Raw genomic sequence first — 21,489 nt, forward strand, 5'->3', positions numbered from 1 at the left:
GAACGGGAATGAATGAGGTGGCAACCTGGAACTTCCGTTTGATGTTCAGTTGCCAGAAATGGAGATGAGACGAACTGCCTGGCTCGCAGCAAAACCTGGCCCCCACTCACCCACCCCAGCGCGGGAAAAATGGCGCCCAAAGAGCCAAGCTCCCAGCAGTTTGGACACACAGTGAGGACATCGAAACATCCATGAGCACTAAAACACGAAACACCATTCACACGGTTCAGCTTCCTGCGCCGCACTATCGCCATCCGCCAATTTCAACGCAGGCCTGCTCTTGTGACGGGGAAACCCACCAGGCGATTGTCGTGTGACCGGGCAGTCGAAGTTCGGGATGGTATGCCACAACTTGCAGGCGGCGATCGAAGATACCGAATGCAACGGGATATCCGGAGGTCCCGCGCACTTGCCCCGTCGGACATCGAGAAACCCAAATGCTGACCGTGGCTGAGTTTCTTTCGTGCAGCGAGCGCCTGGACCTGGAATCTTTAAAAAGAAAGCTGCTAAGCAATGCGCGGTTAGCGTCCGCGGCTCGCGGCAGTTTGAGCCAACCCGCCGATTGCCCCGCAGTGCCCCGCACTTTGATGACCCAGGCCGTTTCAATTTTGTCGCCAACCTCTTCAACCTGAGGCTTGGGAAGCTGACGTCTCAGCCACAACTCACAAGCCAGCTCGCAAGCCCTATGGAAGCCAAAGCGATACAAATTCGGGCACATAAAGGTACCACGCCGGAATACTTTCTACTCTCGGCCTCTGAACCGAGCAGCTGAACGGTTTAAAATACCATGGTGGTTGCAAAACAAAAACCGACAGCTCCAGGCAATCAATGGCGGTCCAGCTTGCCAGCAGTTGGTCCTCGAATCGTTACCTACCGCCAACAATGAAGATGTTTGGCAATTGAGTCCAGGATAGGACACGGGCCAGGGCAACAAAGCGAGGCACGTTCGGTGTCGTTCCTGGGAGCAGCGGGTTGATCCCGAGCATGTTGCTTCTTCCGCGACCACGTGCGCGAGGAATGCCGAGTTTCTGGACGGCATCTGAATGATAAATACCTGCCCAAATTCCGAAAGCCGTCGATTGGTGGCCCCGCGCCGTTCTTGCCTCAAAGGCAGAGCCACCACCTGGCAATTTCTGGGTATTCCTGGAGTTTTTAGTGTCAAGCGGTGACATCTGCAGCGATTCGGGGTTGTTGTGTCTCGCAAGGGAACTAAGTTCTGCAAGCCACCGTTGAAGTCACCTCACTGCCAGTGGTGCTGCACAGCGTCAACCACGACCTCACCACAAACCCTGCCACTCCAAACCAGCGCCCAAATCCAGCCTCGAGGCAGAGCAGGGAACGCGAAATGGGGTTGCCAATGAGGCCTCTGTTAGTAAACAACACATCCAGTACCAGAAATGCAGTGCTCATCCAGCTTGCAGCACATATGCCATCGCGGTGGTTTTCACTGTAGTAGCCGGCCACCCATCAGAGCCATCGAGGCCAAACCTCGATCACCAGCACCGCTTGCCGGGAACACAAGGACAAAAGGGCTTCGGCCCGCTAAGATTCCGCGCAGATGGCACATTCCACGTCTCCATCTTTGAAGACCTCCACTTTGGCGAGAGTGAGTTGCATCTCGTAAACTCTACCGGCAGCACTCTTCTGACGTCTTCTTCGCTGTGCAAGACGCTTGGGATGCATGGGGTCCACAACAAGACGTTCAATCCGTCAAGGTAATCAACACCGTTCTGGATTCCGAGCCGGACATCGACCTCGTAGTGCTCAACGGGGACCTTATCACTGGCGACAACACCTTTCTCGAAAACAGCACCGACTATGTCGACCAGATCGTCCGCCCCTTTGCAGACCGCGGGCTGACATGGGCATCCACCTATGGCAACCACGACAACCACTTCAATATCTCCGGCGCGCACATCCTCGAGCGCGAGAGACGCTGGCCCAACTCCCGCACCACGCAGATGGTCTCCATCCCAGACGCGCACACGGGCGTATCCAACTACTACCTGCCCGTCTACCCCGCCGACTGCGACCCAGACTCCCTCTCCCCACCCTGCCCCCCCAAGCTCCTCCTCTGGTTCTTCGACAGCCGCGGCGGCTTCCACTACCAACAGCGGGACCCCGCCACCGGCGCCCTAGTCCCCCTCCCCAACTGGGTCGACGCGCGCGTAGTCGACTGGTTCACCCGGACCAACACCGACCTCGTCAGCAGCACCACCCCACCAGGAACCCCCACCCCCATCCCCGCGCTGGCCTTCGTGCACATCCCCCCCGACGCCTCGCGCACCCTGCAGGCGCGTGGCATCCACCCGCACCGGGAGCCGGGCATCGACGACGACCGGCCGCTGGCGCGCCAGGCGCAGGGCTGGTGCGCCGATGGTTCGCTGCCGCCACCGTCACCGTCATCGGACGAGGAGGAGGAGGGGGATTGTGAGTATGGCGGGCAGGACGCGCCCTTCCTGGATGCGCTGGCGTCCACGCCGGGTATGATGGCGCTGTTTTCGGGGCATGATCATGGCGAGACGTGGTGTGCGCGCTGGGAGGGGTTGACGGGAGAGGGGGGTGAGGGTGAGGGTGTGGGTGAGGGAGAGGTGCGGGGTGGATCGGAGGGGGATGGGTTGAACTTGTGCTTTGGGCAGCGCTCTGGGTATGGCGGGTATGGGAGGTGGATCCGCGGGGCGAGGCAGGTGGTCGTGTCGCTGGAGGGGCTGGCGGAGCGGGTCGTTGAGACGTATATCCGTCTGGAGTCGGGGGAGACGGTTGGCGCCGTCACGCTTAACGCGACGTATGGCCAGGATTGGTATCCGGCAACTCCGAATGACAAGACCAGGCTGCCAACGGGTGATGATTAGGGTGGGCACTAATTACCAGGTAGGTAGGGTTGTTTTTCGTGTTCGACGAGATGTTGTGTTTCGAAGAAGTATATTAAGCGCATATCCAGGGAGTAAACTTTCTCGCCTTTGATGTGTCTGTCATGAGAATCCAGTTAAAGGTGTCCTTGATATAACAGTCCCCTTGAATCTCCGTGGCTAAAACACACCGGGGTTTGGGGAGCAAAATAGACAGAGCAAAAGGTGCTACAGGTGTAGGGAAATGCCGTGACGAGTGCTAATCACATGTAAATAATTGTCGGGTTACTACTAGCTAGGTAGTTATTCATTTCTTTTAGGAAGTTGTTTATGGTACAAAAAAGTCATGTCAAGTCCCTCGATTAAGAGTCGCCACTGTCAGGGCCCTCGAGACTAATTTGGGCACCGTACGGGAAGAGCCGAAGAGAGCGAGAGAGTGATAACGAGAACAAGCACAGGTGGGAAACATCACTCGTTGATGGATGCATGCAGTACAACGCGAAATGGCATTTCTGGGGGGCCCCCTTTTCTCACTATGTATCCTAGACACGAGGAACACCGAGGGTATTTGCCACCTTTTGTTTTATCATAATACACTTAACTTGGCGTTTGTTTTATTTCGAGGTGCATTAATTAGGTAGGTAGTTAGATGACAGACAAGAGAGAACCGCATCCCGCCCAGCCCAAGACCTAGCCCGACAATTTTTAGACGAGGAATGTAACACCGGGGATCACCGGAGCTGAGGTTCAAGGGCGGAGTTCGAGGTATTTGAGGGAAAAAGAGAAGAAGTTGAGCTGACCGTGTATGGAGGTGAGGGACCAAGAACTGCAAAAAAAGGTGTGCGCAATCCGGGATTCGAACCCGGGTCACTCGCTATTCCAAGAGAAGATGGGAAGCGAGAATTCTAACCACTGAACTAACCGCGCTTGGTTAATTTTAGTTGCATATTGATGTTTTGGAAGGATACATATGCTTGGTATGTAGGAACAATTAAGAACACAAGTGAGGATTAGGACAGCGTGCAGTTTGAGTGTGAGCCTAGTTTGAGTGGTGCTAGCTAGAGAGACGGAAATTGATCTTTATTTATAAGTGAGTAGTAGTGTGAGGTTTTTTGACGTTTTTATTATCTTGTTTGGGAGTCACAGGGGGTGGTGTTGTTGTTTGGCTAACGTAGCCAACTTGAACCTGCGAGGCGACACGAGCGTAGGACCGCGCAAACCTTTATTGCCGAGGGCATTATCCCATTTGCACAAGTCAACAACGCCCCACGTATCAAGGAGGAGAACACCTGATATTCAGCAAGAGGTAAGTTATCCGTAGTCTAACATCCATGCCCGGCATCCCGCCGACATCTAATAAACACCATCCCAACACAGCCGCCGTAAGATGGGGTCCAACCCCGTAATTACTCCCGCAGATACTCTCCTACCAAAACAGGCCCGCAAGCCATGCGCATAAGACCAAGGCAGGTATGACGAAGGCATGAAAGTGGGTATGATTCCCGCCCAAACCAACGCCGTCGAAATGCAGGACGATTATGCGAACCAAAATAATCCGCCGGGAGGGAATCGGGATCACGCGGCAAAGGCCGGGTTAGTTAGCTTTCGGCGAACGGGACTTATCTCCGGCCCGAGCCGTCTCTCCAGGAGAGGGAGAAGCATTCTTCTCAACGGTACCGGAACGGCAATGCTACTGCCGTGTGCTGGCCTGCTTTGCCTGTTATCCGAATTAGAAACGAATCACATCTTGGGGAGGTCGGCGGCACGAACCTTCATTTGCTCAATCCGTGCCTTGAGCTGGCTTGTCACCTCAGCTGCTCGCTTCCAACTCTCCATCCCAGAAGTCGGGTTGGTGTTCGTGGGTGTCTCTCGCCCCGTTCGGCTGTCAGACCTACTGCTTGCACGGTCGTTGTAGTTGTTGTACCCCGTGTCTGCGGACCTCGGTTCCTTCTCTTCCATGCTGACATCCCTCCTGAACCCCCTTGCCGGGCTGCCACGGCCGCTACTCGCGTTGCTGCCGGTATACCTAAGGTCGGGACTGAGCTTGGTGCGCGGGGGCGGCATGCCCTCTCCGTTCTCCTTCTCGTCGCTCATTGTGCTCGCTATGCTCATACGGCTTCGGTTCGGGTTGGATGCGTCGCGGTAAATGTCGTCGTGGGTTGGGCTCATGGTCCTGAAGCCTAGGTCGCTGGGCGAACCGGGGCTCCCCGAGCCGTTGAGGGCCTCCGCCTTGTTCAACGCACGCTTCAGCCTGTCGAGTTCGCGCCGTAGACGGTCGTTCGTCTGCTCTGCTGCGTCGGCATCGCTGCGGGCCCTGACGAGCTGAGTCTCCTTCGCCTTGATGGAGAGGACATCCCTTGTGTGGTCCTCAATAAGACCGGCGTTCTGGTTCTTGAGCTCTTGTATCTCCGACATCAGCTTGGACCGATCGTGCCGCGCGTCTTCTAGCGCCTTCAGCAACCGCTCGTTGGCGTCGCGAAGTTCCTCAAGCTCGGCGCGCTCGATCGCTGTGAAACCCGACGCGGGCGTTGGGGATGGCGGCGCAGCAGGTATGGATGGTGGTGCGGGCTTCGCTAGGGAGCGACCGGCAAGACCGCCACGACCAAGGCCTAGGCGTTGCGGGGGTTTTGCAGGCGGCGGGGAAACCGGCTCCTCCTCCTCTTCCATAGGAGGGGGTGATGGAGCCGGGGCTGGCCGACGTGGTGAGGCGGCGCCAGGAGCACCCAGTGTGCGCTTCTGAGGCGCTTTGAGACCACCAAGGCTACCAGGCTTCGGCATGCCCAGCTTGCTTGCTGGCCCGGGACGGGGCGCAGCAGCAGCCTGGGCAGGCTCGGGGGGTGCAGCCACGGCGGCGGGCTTTTTCGCACCGGCGGGACCTTTCTTCAAACCGCCGCCCGGCGCCTTTTTCGGGCCACCAGGGGGTGCGCGAGCAGCAGGTGGCGGCGGCTTTGGCTTGTCCTTGGCTTTGACTTCCGCACTCTCGCAGAACTCCTTGACTTTGGTCTTGCGAATGTCGTCAAGCCCCTCCAGATGCGGGTTCATGGCGCGCTCGCCGATGATCTTCATGATGGTCCCTAGGATTTCGGCACCACCAGAACGGAGTCCCTCGCTTGACTCTGAAAGCAACTTCTTGGCCGACTCAACAATCCCCGCAATCTCTTGTTTGCTGGGGACATCCCGTGTTGTCCTCAGGCACCTCACAAGGAACTTCATCGTCCCCTCCTTCACCTGCGGGTTCTTGTGCACAAGGTTTGCGGTGATATCCTCAAGACAATCGGTGAGATTTGTCGACAGGAAGACGGCGTCCAAAGCGGCGCCGAGGGCATCGGCCACCGTTTGCTTCTTTTCTTTCAGCCTCTCAATAATGGGGAGCATCACGATGGAGCGGTACCTCGCGTAAGATTTCCGCAGGCCCTTCGCCAGAAACTCGATGCACATGGCTGATTGTGTGACGACGGCGACGTTGGCGTCCTTCATGCACTTGGCCAGACAGCGGTTGACCTCGTTGAAATCGCCATCCTTGATCCTCGGCACGTTGACAATGGCGTTCATGGCCTCGACTGCGTCCTTCCTTTCTTTCCATTTTGACGACGCAAGATTGTCGAAGAAGTCTTTCGGGATCTTGCTGATGACGTCTTGTGGCTCGGCGAGATCGAACGCGTCCACTTCCCCTGCTTCCTCAACTTCCCCGCCGTCTTCCTCGTACTCATCATCCGCACCGCCGGCCGGAGCACGCTCTTTCTCCGCTTGTTGCGACCTCAAGAGACGCTCTTGCTTGGGCATACCGTCCGCCTTGACCTTCTCGAATTGAGCCTCGAGATCGGTTTGTTGGGTTGGTTTTAGGTCGTTCCAAAACATGGGCTTCATCGCGTCGCGAAGCCATCGGTAAAATTCGACGGCGAGGTTTGTGGCTTCTGCTCGGACATTCTTGTCTGCATGACCAAACGCCTTTGGTAGAATCTTGAGTACAGGTTTTGGGTCTGCGGTCTTGCAGCCGTAATTGTGGTAGATCTGTGTCAAGGACGCCAGGGCCGCTGCGATGACCTTGGGTTGCTTGCTTGAGAGGACAGGGAGGATTTCCTCGATTACCGGCCCGGGAACGTCAACTTCGATGAAGAGAAGCAAAGCCTCGAGCGCGGAAGCCTTGGTGGCGCCTCTGGTGGACGACAAGCACTTTTCGGCGATCGGTGTAACGGCCTGCTGCCGGGCTCGGAGCGCCCCATCGCGACCGCCAAACTTGAGAAATGCACAGAGCGCCCCGAGACCCTCCTGTTGTGCTGCAACGTTCGAATCGGCCGCCGCTGACTTCCACAAGCTCGAATCTTGCGTGAACGGTCGAAACACTGGGTCGTACTCGTCGGGTGTCTTCTCAAACAGCTGCGCGGCCTCTTCGTATGCCGCCTTGCGCACTTTCCACACCTGTATGCCAACCAGTGGTTAGTACAGATCTAGCGGGATGCGCATGGGGAAACGTACCTTGTGCACCCAGCGGTCGCTCAACGGCAAGGAACTAAAATCTTCCTCGTCGGCCATGTTGGGCCTAAATTTCGGGATGACAGAACGGAGGTTTCGTCGACCGGATTCGCGGCTGGTGTGTGCTTGTTTCGGAGCGACGGGGTGGGCGGTCTCGGAGGACTGTCGTTTACGGCCTAGCCTAAGGGTTTTCTTGATTAGATTCTTTAAACAGGAGCACGGGTGGTGGCCATTCATATCGCTACGTTGACAGGCGAGTTGGGGCAGCAATAGCAACGCAAATGTGGTGGCGCGCTATCCTGTTTGCTCAGAGGGGGGGAGACATACAAGAGAACGCTCAATCAAGTTCGCCAAGTTCCGTGGTACCGTCACTTGCGCGGATTTGTTGCGGTGAGCGAAGGTCGGCGAGCCAGTATTGATGGCTCCTGCTTTCCAGAGTTAATATACACGAAGAGAGGAGGCGCGAATGTTGAGGGTCTCTTTTGGCGGTCGTGTGGAGGGAGGAAGATATTGTCAAGGGCGACCCTGCTTCCCTTTGTCGTGGTTTGCCAGGGATGTGAGCGGGACAAGGAAAAGACGGAAAGTTTGAAAGATTGGCGTCCTGTTCCAGTGAATTGCCGGTTGAGAATCCTGTTCGGTAAAGCGGTAAGGCTGCCAAGCTCCCCTTGATGACTGTTCAGAGCTTGCAGAGATGCGCAGGGCAAGATCTCCTCCGACGATTTGCAGCCGTTCTGCGCTGTTTGTGTGGCTCTCTTTGGGCTGTTGTTCGATGCAAGGCGGGGCGCGAAGCCTGATTTGGCTGCTGGGCTTGTTGACATGTGCCGGCCTGGGCCTGGCTTGTTCATTGCTGCAGAAACCCCAGCATCATTGCCTGTCGCGTGCGTCATGGCGTTCTGCCATTGGCCCTTGCAGCCGGCAAAAGCCATCTTGTCAGCTGTGAGCGGTCCGTTTTCCCACTTGCCAGCTCAACAGAGCAGGAACCCCCGACAAGTCGCCAGAAACAACAAATCCCACCCTGGTGCTGTTAATTATCCCAGGGTTCCAAGCTGCTTTGCCCCGCCATGCTACCAAGTTGAGAGTGTTGATATTTTGGCGGCAACTGGAAGCCTATACCGACAACCCAAACATCGCAAATTTTTGACGACCATCGACACTTCTCGCCGTGTCTCAACATATTCCAAGCTCCGCGACACAGCTGGCGTTTGTTCCCAGAACCCAAGATCCACTCTTGCTGCCCGTCGAGGATCTGCCGATTAAGACATACCGAAAACATCCAAACCCCTGAGCGGCCGCGACTTTATCCACGAGCTACGACTCCACGGTCAGCGCCGAGCGTCTTCGTTGCGTGCAATGGATCGTTGGATCAACAGTTTTGACACGCAATATCCGTAACTTCGTTCCGGTCAACCACCAAACAAACGACTGCGGCGCCGTGACCGCCGATTCGCTCTCCCCCCGCGATTTTGCGCATCTCCACCCACCCAACATCCTCCCAACCAGGGGTTCCCGACTGCTCTCTGTACCTTCGCGATGGCCCAGCTATTAACGCCCCGACAGGCTGAGGAGCTGTAGGTATTGCATCCGGCTTTTGTTGAGGCGGACCAGGAAGTCGGGAATCGGCACTGACGGCGCAAACAGACACCGAGCCCTCATCGCCTATCTTTCCTCCAACAACCTCACAAGCACCGCCGCGGCGCTACGAGATGAAATAAAACTCGGCGAGGATGTTTTCGATGCGACCACAGCGAAGAAATATGAGGGCCTGTTGGAAAAGAAGTGGACGAGCGTGGTCCGGCTCCAGAAGAAGGTGCGCCATACCTCTTGACACCCCATTGCACGCGGTCCTTCCCGACATGGCGGCCTCGGTTTTAACTTCGTCCTGTTGTTAACGATGCTGTCTGCAGATAATGGACCTCGAGGCGCGCAACGGTGCCCTCCAATCGGAGCTCGACAACGCGACACCAACATCGAGACAGAACAAGGATCCGGTGAATTGGTTACCGAAGTCTCCCGCACGACACACTCTCCAATCACACCGCAACCCCATCACATGTGTTGCGTTTCATCCCGTGTTCTCGTCGCTGGCTTCGGGTTCCGAAGATCAAACAATCAAGATCTGGGATTGGGAGCTCGGGGAGCTGGAACGGACGATAAAAGGCCATACCAAGACGGTGTTGGATGTCGACTTCGGAGGCCCGCGCGGCAACACACTCCTCGCGTCATGCAGTTCAGATCTCACAATCAAGCTCTGGGATCCTTCGGACGATTACAAGAATATTCGGACCCTGCCCGGACACGACCACAGCGTCAGTGCGGTCAGGTTCATCCCGTCAGGTGTCGCAGGCGGCGCTGGCAACTTGTTGGTGAGCGCTAGTCGAGACAAGACACTCAGAATATGGGACGTGAGTACGGGGTATTGCGTCAAGACGCTGCGAGGGCACGCCGAGTGGGTGCGTGACGTTTGCCCGTCCGTTGACGGCAAGTTTATCCTCTCGACAAGCGACGACTACACGGGCCGGCTGTGGGATGTATCGATACCAAACCCGGAACCGAAAACGACGCTCATCGGCCACGAACACGTCGTTCTCTGCTGCGCCATCGCACCGGCTGCTTCCTACTCCCACCTGGCGGCTATTGCAGGGGTCAAGAAGCCGCCAACCACGAGCGCGGTCGAGTTCATGGCGACTGGGTCAAGAGACAAGACCATCCGGCTGTGGGACGCTCGGGGCACCTGCATCAAGATTTTGGTTGGACATGATAACTGGGTCCGTGGCCTTGTCTTCCATCCAGGTGGAAAGTATCTCCTCTCGGCCTCCGACGATTACACCTTGAGGTGCTGGGACCTCGCGCAAGAAGGGAGATGCGTCAAGACGATATCCGACGCACACGCCCACTTTGTGCAATGCATCCGGTGGGCTCCTTCGGTTGTCAAAGACGTGCCCGTGGCCAACGGCGGCGATGGCCAAGGCGGGGAGGCGAATGGGACGCCGAGGAAGACTGCTGCCGCTGGTGCTGCTGAAGCACAAATCCGCTGCGTTCTGGCAACCGGTAGCGTTGATCTCAACGTGAGGATATTCGCCAACTAGGAGGGCCGATTAGCCGTCGACACACGAGCACACGGCGCCAGGGGCGAGCCAGCTCGGCCGGATGACGCGGAGCTATTGCGGCAGTGAGCGGATCGACACGACCAGGGGCACCAGAGCATGTGAGGCCGGCCGGGCCACATCTTAGAAAAGCCTCCAATACAGGTCAGTGATGAGAGTCAGAACGACTTTGAAGGTTTGTGTCTCACCCGGCATCCAGATCCTGACAAGCCGTCTTCCCGCGGGGATCGCCATTGCATATTTAGGGCCCGGATTTGCCACGGCACCCTGCCCTTGGGGGATGAAGATCTCGCCGAGCCAACAGATACGACAGCGTCAGATAGATACCCCTACGTTAAACGATTTATGACTTGCATGTTCACTCTCGTCAACGAAGGCTTCTGCCCTTATTTCCGCCCCCTTCTTTAATCCCCGCAAAGCGCCCTCCTGTCCCTCTCATCGCCAAGTCCGACGGACCAACAGCCACGCATACTGGCTTTGCATCAAAGCACATGCTTCCGGCCGCTTATCGGTCTTGATTTGGTCATACCTGAGTGGGGAGCGCCTGGCACCAGGCGCCGTTGTCATGGTCCCAGTCGGGTTCAGACTCGGCGCCTTGCCACGCCCAACTGGAAACCGGAAGTTGGCACGGCTGGGACGTTTCCGCAACGGGTATTCAGGCAACTCGGGGAGATGCCGCATCCAAGTTTCCCATGCTGTTTGGATCGGAATAGGCAGTGCGAAGAGGAGCCAGGAGCCCGCCGCTAAGTGAGGCTTAGTGATTCTTCGCAAGTGGTTGGGAGGCTGGCTGTTGTCCGCAAGGCGAGGGGTTCCCTGTCTTTGACCGCGTCCATAATCCCACCATACGTCAGCCCCTGTTGTTTGTTGTTGAGGCTGCGGTTGGTTGTAGTTTAGTTATTTCCCCTGCACCTCTTTCGGGAGATCCGCAAGGGCCGGGCGCACCCGTATGCCCGCCGAACTCCGTGTACCCTCAGAGGGGTCCGTTTGTCCAAAGTTCCCCGGCATACAAAAGTCGTACCGGAAAGGCCCCTTTGTGGACTGAATTGGCGCCCAAATGCAACATCGGTCATTACAAAGGCCGACTTAAGGGGCCTGGGGTACAGAGATCGAATCCGAGCGGGCCTCTCAGGTTGCTCACCGAACTGAGATGCTCGGTATTTGGTGTTTGAAGATGCGGCGCAGGAGCCGCTAACAATTCCCTCGCTATCGGCTTCAACCGGGAATCGGTGGGCAACCCCTGAATACAAACCATGGTCCTCGCTATTGTCTTTCTTAGCTCGGCCTTTTTGGACATGAATCCGCTGAATAAGCTAACTGCAGTGGAGTGGACTTCATTTGTAATGCAAGGAGTTAGTGGTTCCGAATCTCTAAGAGGACGACAGGCCGGACCCGGTGACAGCTCAGGGAACCGAAAAGTCCCCATGGACGCCGGGTGCAACGCTACTCGGGGGAAGAGTACGACACCGAATCGAAAGTCCTTTACATGTAAGGCATTAGTCAACAGGGCATTAGTAGCAATGAGGCGTAGGAATGCGGGGGAAACAAGAAAAACGGTGGCTATGCGTCGCCGGGCTTGGATCTAATCCCAAGGAAGCTTGTCAACCGGACTAGGCAACCTTATTTTCTTCCCTACTACCCAGGAAAGGGGCTGATGTGGGCTAGGCTCCGAGGCAATATCGGCGGGGTTAAGACTTGGAGATCTCCCTATAATTATTTCTTGTCGTCCTAGATGTTCTAGGATACAACAGATATTCGGACGTCTCACACAGTCACGCCGGACGACAACTCAACCACCACCATGATGACCCAAAGCCTGCTCCCAGCAGTCCTATCTGCCCTCTTGTGGGCACACGGATCGCATGCCGATGGCGCCTCCGAGTTCGTTGGCCGTGGCCAGATCCAGGTCCTGAACAACACCGACGTTGCAACAGCGTCCATCGCCGACAGGATCGGCTGCATGAACGCGCGCGGCGAGTTTGTGCTCGACGACTGCGCTGTCTTCACCCGCCTCGACGCCTCCCCCAACACGCTGTCCACGTCCGCCGGCAACTGCACTTTCCAGAACCCGAACATGCCGCTCAACACGGACAGCATCTACGGCCGTACGTAACAGTGACGCACTTGTTTTTCTGCTTTTCCGCTCCCCGTGGTATCCGTAACGCAGGAGATCCACACATCAGTTTCTCAGGTGCTATGGACTTGTGTTGAAACACGATTGACTAACATCATTGAGCAGAAGACTCACACTCCTGGTTCTGCGGAGAGGGGAAGTGGACTCAATACGACGAGTATTATTATACTATTGTAAGTCTCAGACTTCCTTCTCACCGCGCACGTTCTTCATGTCTTGGCTGCGGTGTTGCGATGACGATTGGAAGTTGATGAGTGGGAACAGGAGGGTTTCCTCAGACCATTCGTTTGCAACGGCAATATCAACTGCAACTACGATATTAAAGCGATTGTGCCTACAGAGGGAGACGCCCTACCTGCGTGGCAATACTATTGGGGGAGCCAGCAGATGGATATCGAGGCGGGTCATTGGCGGGTGTTGTGGCTGTGGGTGCCTGTGGATAAGGAGTAGGAGTGTATGTTTGGGAAGAGTTGTGAGCATCAAGGGAGCTTGTGGCAGAGGAATGGTTTGTTACGGAGTCAATCCATCACACGCCGCGGGCTGGCGGGCGTCCCATGATCCGTTTCCTTGGGTTAGCATTCCGATACTAGCATCTGGTCACCACTGTGGGCGCAAATGGAGGAAGAAAGCGTCATCGGCTGTGTTTACATGCATCCAAATCATGTGTTATATGGAGATCCGTGTGGCGAAGCTTTTGCTTGTTGATGTTTGGTCTTCCCCGTCCGAGGAGAGTTACTAGGTAGTTGGACGCCAATAACTTTTGAAAGTGCAGTGGAAACGCCGGAGCTCTATTCCGGAACAAATAATCAATCATGAACTCTGCCCTGTATTTTCCGAGCAGACCACTCGACCCCGACGTTAAAACGAGCGTATAGAACCCCCTAACCGTCCTCTAATGACCTCAAATCTCCGGCATCTTTCCCTCCTGAGTCCTGACTCGTCTTCGGAACTCGTCGCTGGTGGTATTATTTAGTTCTAGGTAGAATACCCGGCTCTGCACGATCGACAACCCGGTCTCGTTCCGAACTGGTGTCTTCCGGTCCTCCAGCCCACGAATCCAGAAGGGTATTTTGCGCACTCATATCCTTTCCGAAGATCAGTGCGCACCCGACACCCCTAATATCGCGAGCCAAGAAACAACTAAGGTCGAGAGCCGGGATGCTAACCTTGAAAAGAACGATGTCAACCTCGGAAGGCGGGAACAACTTCGTTATGCACGCCTCTGCTATCGACTTTATCAAAAGGTCCCGTCATACCGTCAAGTATCCTGAGACCTAGGGCGGCCGGTATCACGTCCAGTCGACATCAAAGTCTTCTACCGACTGCGTTGTCTGGTGCGCACCCACTCGCCGAAGGCATCCTTCCACAGCAACCCTCGCTAACATGCCGCGTCCTCTACATACATCACAGAACCTGATCAGCCAGTAGATACACATACCGCGACTACTACAGCCAGGCCGAGAATCGCCCCGAGGGCCTTGCCGACGGCGAGCCGGTGCTGCGACAGAGGGTCGACCGCTGCATCGACATGCGGCGGCAGGCGCTGCTGTGCCAGGGCAACGTGGGCATCGTCACGGCCAACTGGGTTGAGCCGTCGGGGATCTACCCCGACTATCGCACCGAGCACAAGTGCCGCAGGTTCCGACAAAGGTTGTCGAGCGGGCGGACCTCCACGCCGCTCCGCCTAACGAGCCTGAGCCTGGCGAGGATTCCGTCTTTCCGCCGGGCCCGCCGCAGTAGGCGTGGATCTCTTGAGGCAAATAGCTTTTTTTTCTGATTTATTTCTTAGGGCATCCTGTGTTGGTTCGTGGGGGATGGGACGGGGGGAGTCGGGTGGTACGCCTGATGTCGTGCTTGGACTGTGACACAGATGGGGAGGATTCAGGGGGTTGTGTAACCACGATTCATTGAAGTAAACGGGCGCTGGGATGTAGGGAGGCACGAGTTAAGAAAAACAATTCATTCAGTGTGAGCGGAATACGAAACATCTGATAGACTTGGGAGGTTTTGCATGGGATGGCCTGCGTGGGGAGACCACCTCATCCATGACCAACGGCTCGCAGAAGAGCCGATACATCAGCGCGATGAAGTGAAGGTTCGTTGTTGGCCCTCCCACTGTGCTGAAATGGCTGGTTTCTGGTCGTGTATAAGTCAGTTTGGGGTGGATTGTTCCCTCACAGCGGACGATTGGCTCGCTTCCGGGATGGCCAATCCTCGGAAGGACCGTTGGAGCTTTTCCCAAGCTGATGATGTCTGAGTTCATCGCCCCGCTGGGTTTTGGTAAAATTGCTGGCCGATCCCCAGGCTCGTGTTGAGGGCTCAGCATGGGGGCAGCGTTGGCAGGCATCCGGATCACTACCTCACCAATGGAAACGCGCCGATGGGAGGGGGAGATATTGTCATTGGCCGCGGTATTATTTTCATCACACTCCTTTGTTCTCGCCGTTGGGTAAGACCCGAAGCCAGAGTGAAGTCGCCGTATGCTTCATGGGATGGCGCGATGTCTCTCGGGTTGTCTTTGTCGTGTCACGCCCAGTGGGAGGAGCCCATCACAGCCTGCCGTGTCTCAAACTTTTGGGGCTGGCAACAAGGAACCCCTGTATATTCGACAGAGACTGGCTCTCCAGGATCCCAAGTGGAAACGGTGCTGCCACGCACCTTAGTGCTGACATGTCTGGCGCCCCACCCGCTCCCACCTGGGATGTTTCCTGACCTGCCCTTTACGCCAGTCTTTAAGAAAAGATAAAAGCATGAGCCTAACCGGAGACTTCCCGGCATCCTTCGGTTTCTGGGCGAGCTCGGCGGATTGTGGTCGCGAGTCGTTGGAAGCAACGTTGGGGAGAGAGCCAGAGAGGTGAGGGATGATCAGAAACCTAATTTTATCCCTGCAGCTGAGGTGAGCGAGACCCGAAGCTGAAAGTGTTTTTCGTGTTCATTGGATTGGGTCTGTGTAAGGGCTGGACTCGTGCATGCTACTTAACCTTGTCATCCCGGCTGGTGTAGCAGCAGGCAGCAGGTCGAGAGCCCTGAAGATATTGGGTAAAAAGAAGCTTTCGCCAAGTCGATTCTTTCCGTCCCTCCATCTTTTCTTATCCTCTTGGCGTTTTTGTTGAAGATTTGGCTGTTCAGACGACTCGGGTCGACGAAGACTACGATGGCCCCGTTCCAGCGCCAGAAGACGATGTAAGGACTTTGTCAGCCCGGGCATACCCCCCAGTACACACAACTAACAGGGCAACCCCCATAGACACGCAGCTAGGGCTAAAAGACGGATCCATACAATCGTGCCATGGATACAGAATCCCCTCCAGGGCGTTGACAAGCAGCACTTGGTCTTCGCACCAAGACATGAAGCCAGCACGCTCGAGCTATTCTTCGATCTCTTCTTCGTTGCCAACCTCGCCACCTTCACCTCGTATCACTACATCGTAGACCACTCGTCCCTGTTCGCCTACATCGGCTTCTTTGCCATCATTTGGGTGACGTGGTTCCACACCGTCCTCTACGATGTCCGCTTCGAGAACGACAGCATCTACAGCCGGGTATGCAAGACCATCATCATGATCGCCTTTGTAGGCTTCGCCCTCGTCGGGTCCGCCTTCGCGCCGGGCACGGAGAAGGGCGACAACACCAACTTCCGAGTCTTGTGCTACACCTTGGTCATGAGCCGCGTATTGTTCAGCATTCAGTACCTTGTCCTCGTCATCTTCATCGGCAAGGCAAGGCGAACGGACTTGTACCTGCCCGTGTCCCTCAACGCTCTCATTTACATCCTCGCCACGGTCGCGTATGCCGCCATGACCCCTGCCTTTGCCGAGTCCAAGCCGGTGGACCCCCACAACGGCGTCTACAGCATCTGGTGGATTGTCATGTCGGTTGAAACAGTCGGCACCATAGCCATCTCGAGCTGCTGGAGGATGCTGAGCTTCAAGAAGACGCATCTGGTCGAGCGCATGGGATTGCTTACGCTGATTGTCATCGGCGAGGGTGCCATTGGTGTGACTAAGACCATCTCCCGCATGATGGGGAAAGGCGGGCTCGACCCGGAAGGATCTGGGTTGGTTCTCTGCATCGTTTTGATCTTGGTAAGACAGTCCTTCCGGTCTTGGTCCCTAGCATACCATAACAGCAGCACATGTACTCACACGGAACAGGTCGGGATATGGATGATCTACTTTGATCACCAGCCGCACAGCCACTTCGGCACCATCAGACAGCAGATCTGGTCATGCCTCCACTTCCCCATCCACCTTGCCATCGTGGGCCTGGTTGAGGGCGCCCAACAAATTGCTCTGGCCAGGTATGTGTCCAAAAGCATTATGAAATTCGAGAAAGCGGTGGTGCAGTACTGTCTCAAAGAGCACCTTGATGGCGATGAATTGGTGGAGAAGCTGAACGCCTCCATCGCGTACCTGGAGCTCGACAAGAAGTTGACCAGCCTCATCTTCCTGGACGAGATTCACGAGGACATATTGATGATCGGCAACACCACGGACATTTGTGAGAGCAGCGTGACGGGCACTGGTGCCCTTGACTGGCCCGACTTGGTCCTGCGCCTCTACAAGCACACGGCGGCGGCTGTGTATAGCGCGCTCGGCTTGAGCATGCCAATCAACAAGGACGTCATCAGCATCATGGTCGAGTCGTGGAAGCTCATCTACCGGTACTTCTGGAGCGCCTTCTTGATTCTTATCGGGTGCTTCCTCATCGTCATGATCTTGATCCGAACAACCAAGGTGGACGCTTTCGACTACGTCTCCTTGACCACCCGCTTTTTCGTTCTCGTTGGCGGCGGCGTCATTCTCGCCCTCTCGGCCAGCTCAGGGATCATGTACGATCTTCTGGAGTCGCCGGCGATGCTACCCATCGCCGTCATCCTGTTGTACTTGATCATCATGTTGGACCGGTTGGGCGCTTCGATTGCGAATAGGAGGAATCGGAACTCGGGAGATGTGCTCATCGGAGGGGAGCAGGGGCACGATCACGGGCGCGACCACGGAAACGACCATGAGCACCATGATCATGGAGCACACAGCCACAACACGGAGAAACACAGGCTGAAGGTCTCTACCACGCGGGCTAGGACACGGCCACCGCATGAGAGAGTCAGGACTCCAATGCCGTACAGTAGTCCGCCTCCTACTTGGGTAGAATCGGCCTACAATTCTCCCGAGACTCCCCCCTTGTACGCATCTCCGCGTGTGTACGATGCACCCCGGCCGCCTGCCCCAGTATCGGAGCAGGTTCTCGTGGACGCACGTTACGCCCCTACTGGGTACATGCCGGTACACAGCGACCAATATACCGGCAGGGGGTATTAATGGCGGTGGTAATGTTTGTTGGGACGGGAAATAGCGGTGTATTTTAAAGGATCATAAATAGCACGGCGTCTTGGGTTAAATCTAGAAGTTATCTTTTGCTCAAGAATTCTTGGTTATCGATAAATGTTTAATACAAGTTCAAGAAGGGGCCTCATGGTTTATTACTGATGACTCGTCGATGTTCCCTGCGAGTTGCTTCACGCCCGTTGACCGGGCTGGCTCTTTCACGGGCATTCCAATCGGAGAACTGCCGGCCCGAGAAACGAGCGAATGGCAAATCAGATTCTTGCACATATGGGCCCTGATGGTCTCCTCATGTCCCCTCACTCATGAGATGACGGCGGCCATCATCATATCGCACCCATGGCGCTACTTCAACTTCCCTCGGAGGTGCTGTTACACATGCTGGACGGTGTTGGAGCGAGCTTCTTCTACAAGGACATCCGCAGGTTACACGTTTCCAAGCGCTGGTACAGCCTAGCATGGCTGATTATGGCCCGCGAAGTCCACTTGAATCTCCGGACTCTCCCACGGTTGCTCGAAAACGAGGAGGTGTTTGGCCGAATTCGAACCCATCTCAGCTCAGTCAACTTGTATCTGCATTTCCTAGGCAAAACTGTTCGAGACGACCCCAGCCCTGACGATAAATGTGTGGTCGAGGCCAATTCCTTTTTGGACCAGCTAGTCGTCCCACTGCGTCACTGTCCACAGCTGAAGTCGTTATCCATCATCGCAGCACTGGGCCTCTTCGGCCTCTCAACGGGATCCATTGGCAGCCTCCTTTCCGTCTGTCCCCTCACGTCTTTGCACATCGACATCCCCATTCGCCTGGCTTTATGGCGAGGCCGCCCGGGGTACAACGACCACACGGCACATCTCTGTCGTTGCATTAACGCTCTTCTGCCGTCACTTCGCCGTCTCAGTTGTCGGCTGCATTTGATATGCGACCAACTCCTGGAGCCACTACCGGACGATGCCAACGGACCACTCAAGCTCGAGGAGCTGATCATCAACTTGACCCAGCCATCGTTTACCGGACAAGGTCGGCACCATCCAAGAAATTGTGGTTCCATACTAGCGCCGTTTGAACCTGTGCAAAAGGCCATTGAAAACCAGGCGGAAGCGTTGGTGGCAAGATTAAACAACCCTCGGATGGTCAGGGTGATTGGGTATGGCGTTCTTTTGCAGGAAATATACGCCTACGACGCGATCACGAAGCGCCGGACAAGGCTGGAACCAGATGCGGAATGGGATGCGGAGGGACAAGTGGTTGCGGACGAAGGATGAGGCGGGGGGGCAATAGGGGGCGAGAGGGGGCAAAGCTGGACGGGATTGTTACCAACTGCAAACGAAATATCTGCATAGCAATAACGTGATACCACTCAGGAGTTGTCAGGCACTTACCCCGCACAGCCGTTCTCTTTGACCTTTAACTTAACCCGCATCTCGCTGAACCTGACATCGTTCAAAGTCGCCCGCCCTACCCACAACCATGGCAGAAGGATTCACCAATCTCATTCAGTCAGTCGCAGGATTAAGTCTTGCCGATGGAACGGCCCATCGCCCAAACCCACATCAGACTCTCGTGGGTGCAACTCGCGCTCTAATACAAACTGCCGAAGCCACTGCCGCACATGCGCAAGGAGTAGTACCCGGGCCCTCGACTGAGAGCACACAGACTCGGGGAGATCAAGTTATTGCGCAACTAAGCTCTGTGAGAAGAAGAGCCAACGCTCCTGCAGACACCATAGCGGCGTTCGCCGATAAAGCCGACCGCTACGTTGTAGCTTACATTACATCGCTTGCTAGTCAGGGGACAAAGGTGCACAAAGCATTGTCGTATTTTGATGGAGAACTGAGGAGTATCGCTCAGGATGTTCTCGATAGCACCAGCGATGACAGCAGCGTTCTGCGGGAGGTATTAGAGCGTTGCTACAGTCAGTCTCTTCATCCCTCCGGTACCCTGCACTACGACAATTACTTCATCCCTCTACGCGAATCCCGTCTCGAATGGCCCTACGACCCCGACTTCGAGAGTGAGGAATACTATGACCACGAAGAACGCCTAGCCGTCAACGAAGGCTATGCTGAGGCCTTCCGTGTGCGATGCGAGCACAAATATGAGAGCGAATCTCAAAACGAAAGGAAGGAAGGGGAAGCATGGATCGGCTTCTGGGTTCGGGCATTCAGTCAATGTCCCAATGGACCTACACTATTTCATCCAGCACCAAGTCGTTTTCCTCAATGGCACTTTGCAGATGTTCCCCGATACTTATTCAGGGCATTCGATCAAGCCAGTTCCGGTCAGAGCGACGAAAACGTCGTCGCTTCCATTGAGAGTATCTCCGCGACACCGTGGCACAGCAAAGTCGATCTCCTTTCGAGGACAAAGGAGAAGGCAACGAGAATGCTGCACAGGCATTTGACTAAGAAATGTTTGAGCGGAGGGGAAGGCGATGACAATCTGATGTCGTGGAGTAGTTCTCTGCTTTTTGTGATTCAATACGCCATCTGGAGGTGCCACCGTCGTGACTGTGGCCAAGATGAGGTCAAGATTTGCGCCGTCGACACGACGAAGTTTCCTCGGGGCCAGTTTGCGCGCGACATGCCATTGCTCCGGGCCTATTATGAAACTTCCGGACTCGACCAGAAGATGCGGAGGTTTTTCGATTTTCGTCTCGAAACGGCAGACTATGACAACGGAGAGTATCTTTCGCAGGGAAAAGTGCATCATACTGGGCGGTCTTGTGTGTTCTCTCTTGACCAACTCATCCAGGCTGGACTCCATGACCTGTATCCTGAATTTGAAGATTCTTCTGCAATGGGTTCATGGACAAAGCGCGTGAAAGACCTTCGTCTCGGATGGTCCATTGAGCATACAACAACCCAGGTCGACATACGAAGAGCATTCGAGGTGGCCAGAGCATGCTTAGATCCGTTCAATGCATCTGATATAGCATTGCTGCTCTTGTCATTCAAAAACCTCAAGGTTCGGACCACAACGACAACCCGCACATCCCGATCCCGCAACGTCACACAACAGGATCGAGAAAACCTCAAAGATTACGGGCCAGATGAGGTCCAGCGATACATGGAACTTGCGGAAACGATGATGCCAGAGGACCGGGAAGATTGCGATGCTTTAAGTTGGCTATTATCATCAGTTGGTACCCAGCCTCTTGCACAAGTCTTTGAATCTACTTGAACGGAAATTCGTCATGTAAGTCATCTTCGACGAACGAACGGTTGGCGCGCTGACTTTGCCATCGAGCACGTCCTCGATAACCTCCTGGCGAGATAACTTCCTCGGCCTATGCCAACTCATCAGATACTCCCTGCCTGAGGACGACCGGTAAGAGGTGAGGCGGAGAGGGGCGGGGGTGGTTGGGTTGGGAGGGAATACATCTCCTGACGGGCTCTTACGATGCACTTGCCATGGCCTGCTTGCCCATGGCTGTCGGTTATAATATGACCAGTGGTTGATCCGGTTGAGAAACTTGCGGTAGCTCTGCTTCGGCGGAAAGACCGATAAATCTATGGATTGGAGGACACGACAGAAAATCGTATTAAAACGCGCGAACTGTTGCCGGGTATCGAATCCAGATAAACAC

General features: G+C 55.6%; 8 protein-coding genes and 1 non-coding gene across 9 annotated transcripts; 7 read left to right on the top strand and 2 right to left on the bottom strand.

Moving 5' to 3' along the window:
- The first annotated feature begins 1,192 nt into the window (after window positions 1-1,192).
- Window positions 1,193-3,134, top strand: B0H64DRAFT_102244 (Metallo-dependent phosphatase-like protein). The gene is made up of 3 exons (XM_062797666.1): window positions 1,193-1,368; window positions 1,422-1,606; window positions 1,669-3,134. The coding sequence occupies exons 1-3, from the start codon at window positions 1,346-1,348 to the stop codon at window positions 2,850-2,852; spliced, it is 1,392 nt and encodes a 463-aa protein (XP_062663089.1). The 5' UTR covers window positions 1,193-1,345; the 3' UTR covers window positions 2,853-3,134.
- A 556-nt stretch (window positions 3,135-3,690) lies between these two features.
- Window positions 3,691-3,776, bottom strand: B0H64DRAFT_t28. The gene has a single exon. It is a non-coding gene; the product is annotated as a tRNA-Gly (tRNA).
- Window positions 3,777-4,340: 564 nt separating this feature from the next.
- Window positions 4,341-7,681, bottom strand: B0H64DRAFT_102265 (armadillo-type protein). The gene is made up of 4 exons (XM_062797667.1): window positions 7,650-7,681; window positions 7,326-7,503; window positions 4,620-7,268; window positions 4,341-4,566 (listed from the first exon to the last, which is right to left on the bottom strand). Exons 2-4 carry the CDS (start codon window positions 7,380-7,382, stop codon window positions 4,540-4,542), a joined length of 2,733 nt encoding a protein of 910 aa, XP_062663090.1. The 5' UTR covers window positions 7,383-7,503; window positions 7,650-7,681; the 3' UTR covers window positions 4,341-4,539.
- A 1,043-nt stretch (window positions 7,682-8,724) lies between these two features.
- Window positions 8,725-10,662, top strand: B0H64DRAFT_102289 (WD40-repeat-containing domain protein). Its single transcript, XM_062797668.1, has 4 exons — window positions 8,725-8,890; window positions 8,961-9,129; window positions 9,227-10,570; window positions 10,626-10,662. Exons 1-3 carry the CDS (start codon window positions 8,853-8,855, stop codon window positions 10,406-10,408), a joined length of 1,389 nt encoding a protein of 462 aa, XP_062663091.1. The 5' UTR covers window positions 8,725-8,852; the 3' UTR covers window positions 10,409-10,570; window positions 10,626-10,662.
- A 1,375-nt stretch (window positions 10,663-12,037) lies between these two features.
- B0H64DRAFT_102299 (uncharacterized protein) lies at window positions 12,038-13,098 on the top strand. Its single transcript, XM_062797669.1, has 3 exons — window positions 12,038-12,528; window positions 12,663-12,730; window positions 12,822-13,098. Exons 1-3 carry the CDS (start codon window positions 12,225-12,227, stop codon window positions 13,005-13,007), a joined length of 558 nt encoding a protein of 185 aa, XP_062663092.1. The 5' UTR covers window positions 12,038-12,224; the 3' UTR covers window positions 13,008-13,098.
- Window positions 13,099-13,736: 638 nt separating this feature from the next.
- Window positions 13,737-14,650, top strand: B0H64DRAFT_371906 (uncharacterized protein; the record flags this gene model as incomplete). Its single annotated transcript, XM_062802193.1, has 3 exons — window positions 13,737-13,801; window positions 13,986-14,293; window positions 14,553-14,650. 3 exons carry the CDS (start codon window positions 13,737-13,739, stop codon window positions 14,648-14,650), a joined length of 471 nt encoding a protein of 156 aa, XP_062663093.1.
- Window positions 14,651-15,028: 378 nt separating this feature from the next.
- B0H64DRAFT_355781 (bacterial low temperature requirement A protein-domain-containing protein) lies at window positions 15,029-17,928 on the top strand. The gene is made up of 4 exons (XM_062801569.1): window positions 15,029-15,453; window positions 15,687-15,740; window positions 15,805-16,642; window positions 16,712-17,928. The coding sequence occupies exons 1-4, from the start codon at window positions 15,419-15,421 to the stop codon at window positions 17,876-17,878; spliced, it is 2,094 nt and encodes a 697-aa protein (XP_062663094.1). The 5' UTR covers window positions 15,029-15,418; the 3' UTR covers window positions 17,879-17,928.
- A 294-nt stretch (window positions 17,929-18,222) lies between these two features.
- On the top strand, window positions 18,223-19,191 carry B0H64DRAFT_389071 (uncharacterized protein). Its single transcript, XM_062803306.1, has one exon. It carries the CDS (start codon window positions 18,242-18,244, stop codon window positions 19,163-19,165), a length of 924 nt encoding a protein of 307 aa, XP_062663095.1. The 5' UTR covers window positions 18,223-18,241; the 3' UTR covers window positions 19,166-19,191.
- A 120-nt stretch (window positions 19,192-19,311) lies between these two features.
- On the top strand, window positions 19,312-21,355 carry B0H64DRAFT_102348 (uncharacterized protein). Its single transcript, XM_062797670.1, has 2 exons — window positions 19,312-21,098; window positions 21,150-21,355. The coding sequence occupies exon 1, from the start codon at window positions 19,371-19,373 to the stop codon at window positions 21,081-21,083; it is 1,713 nt and encodes a 570-aa protein (XP_062663096.1). The 5' UTR covers window positions 19,312-19,370; the 3' UTR covers window positions 21,084-21,098; window positions 21,150-21,355.
- The last annotated feature ends 134 nt before the right edge of the window (window positions 21,356-21,489 follow it).

This window comes from Chaetomium fimeti (genome assembly GCF_033439085.1).
Source record: "Chaetomium fimeti strain CBS 168.71 chromosome Unknown B0H64scaffold_2, whole genome shotgun sequence".
In the NCBI taxonomy this organism is placed as follows: Eukaryota; Fungi; Ascomycota; class Sordariomycetes; order Sordariales; family Chaetomiaceae; genus Chaetomium; species Chaetomium fimeti.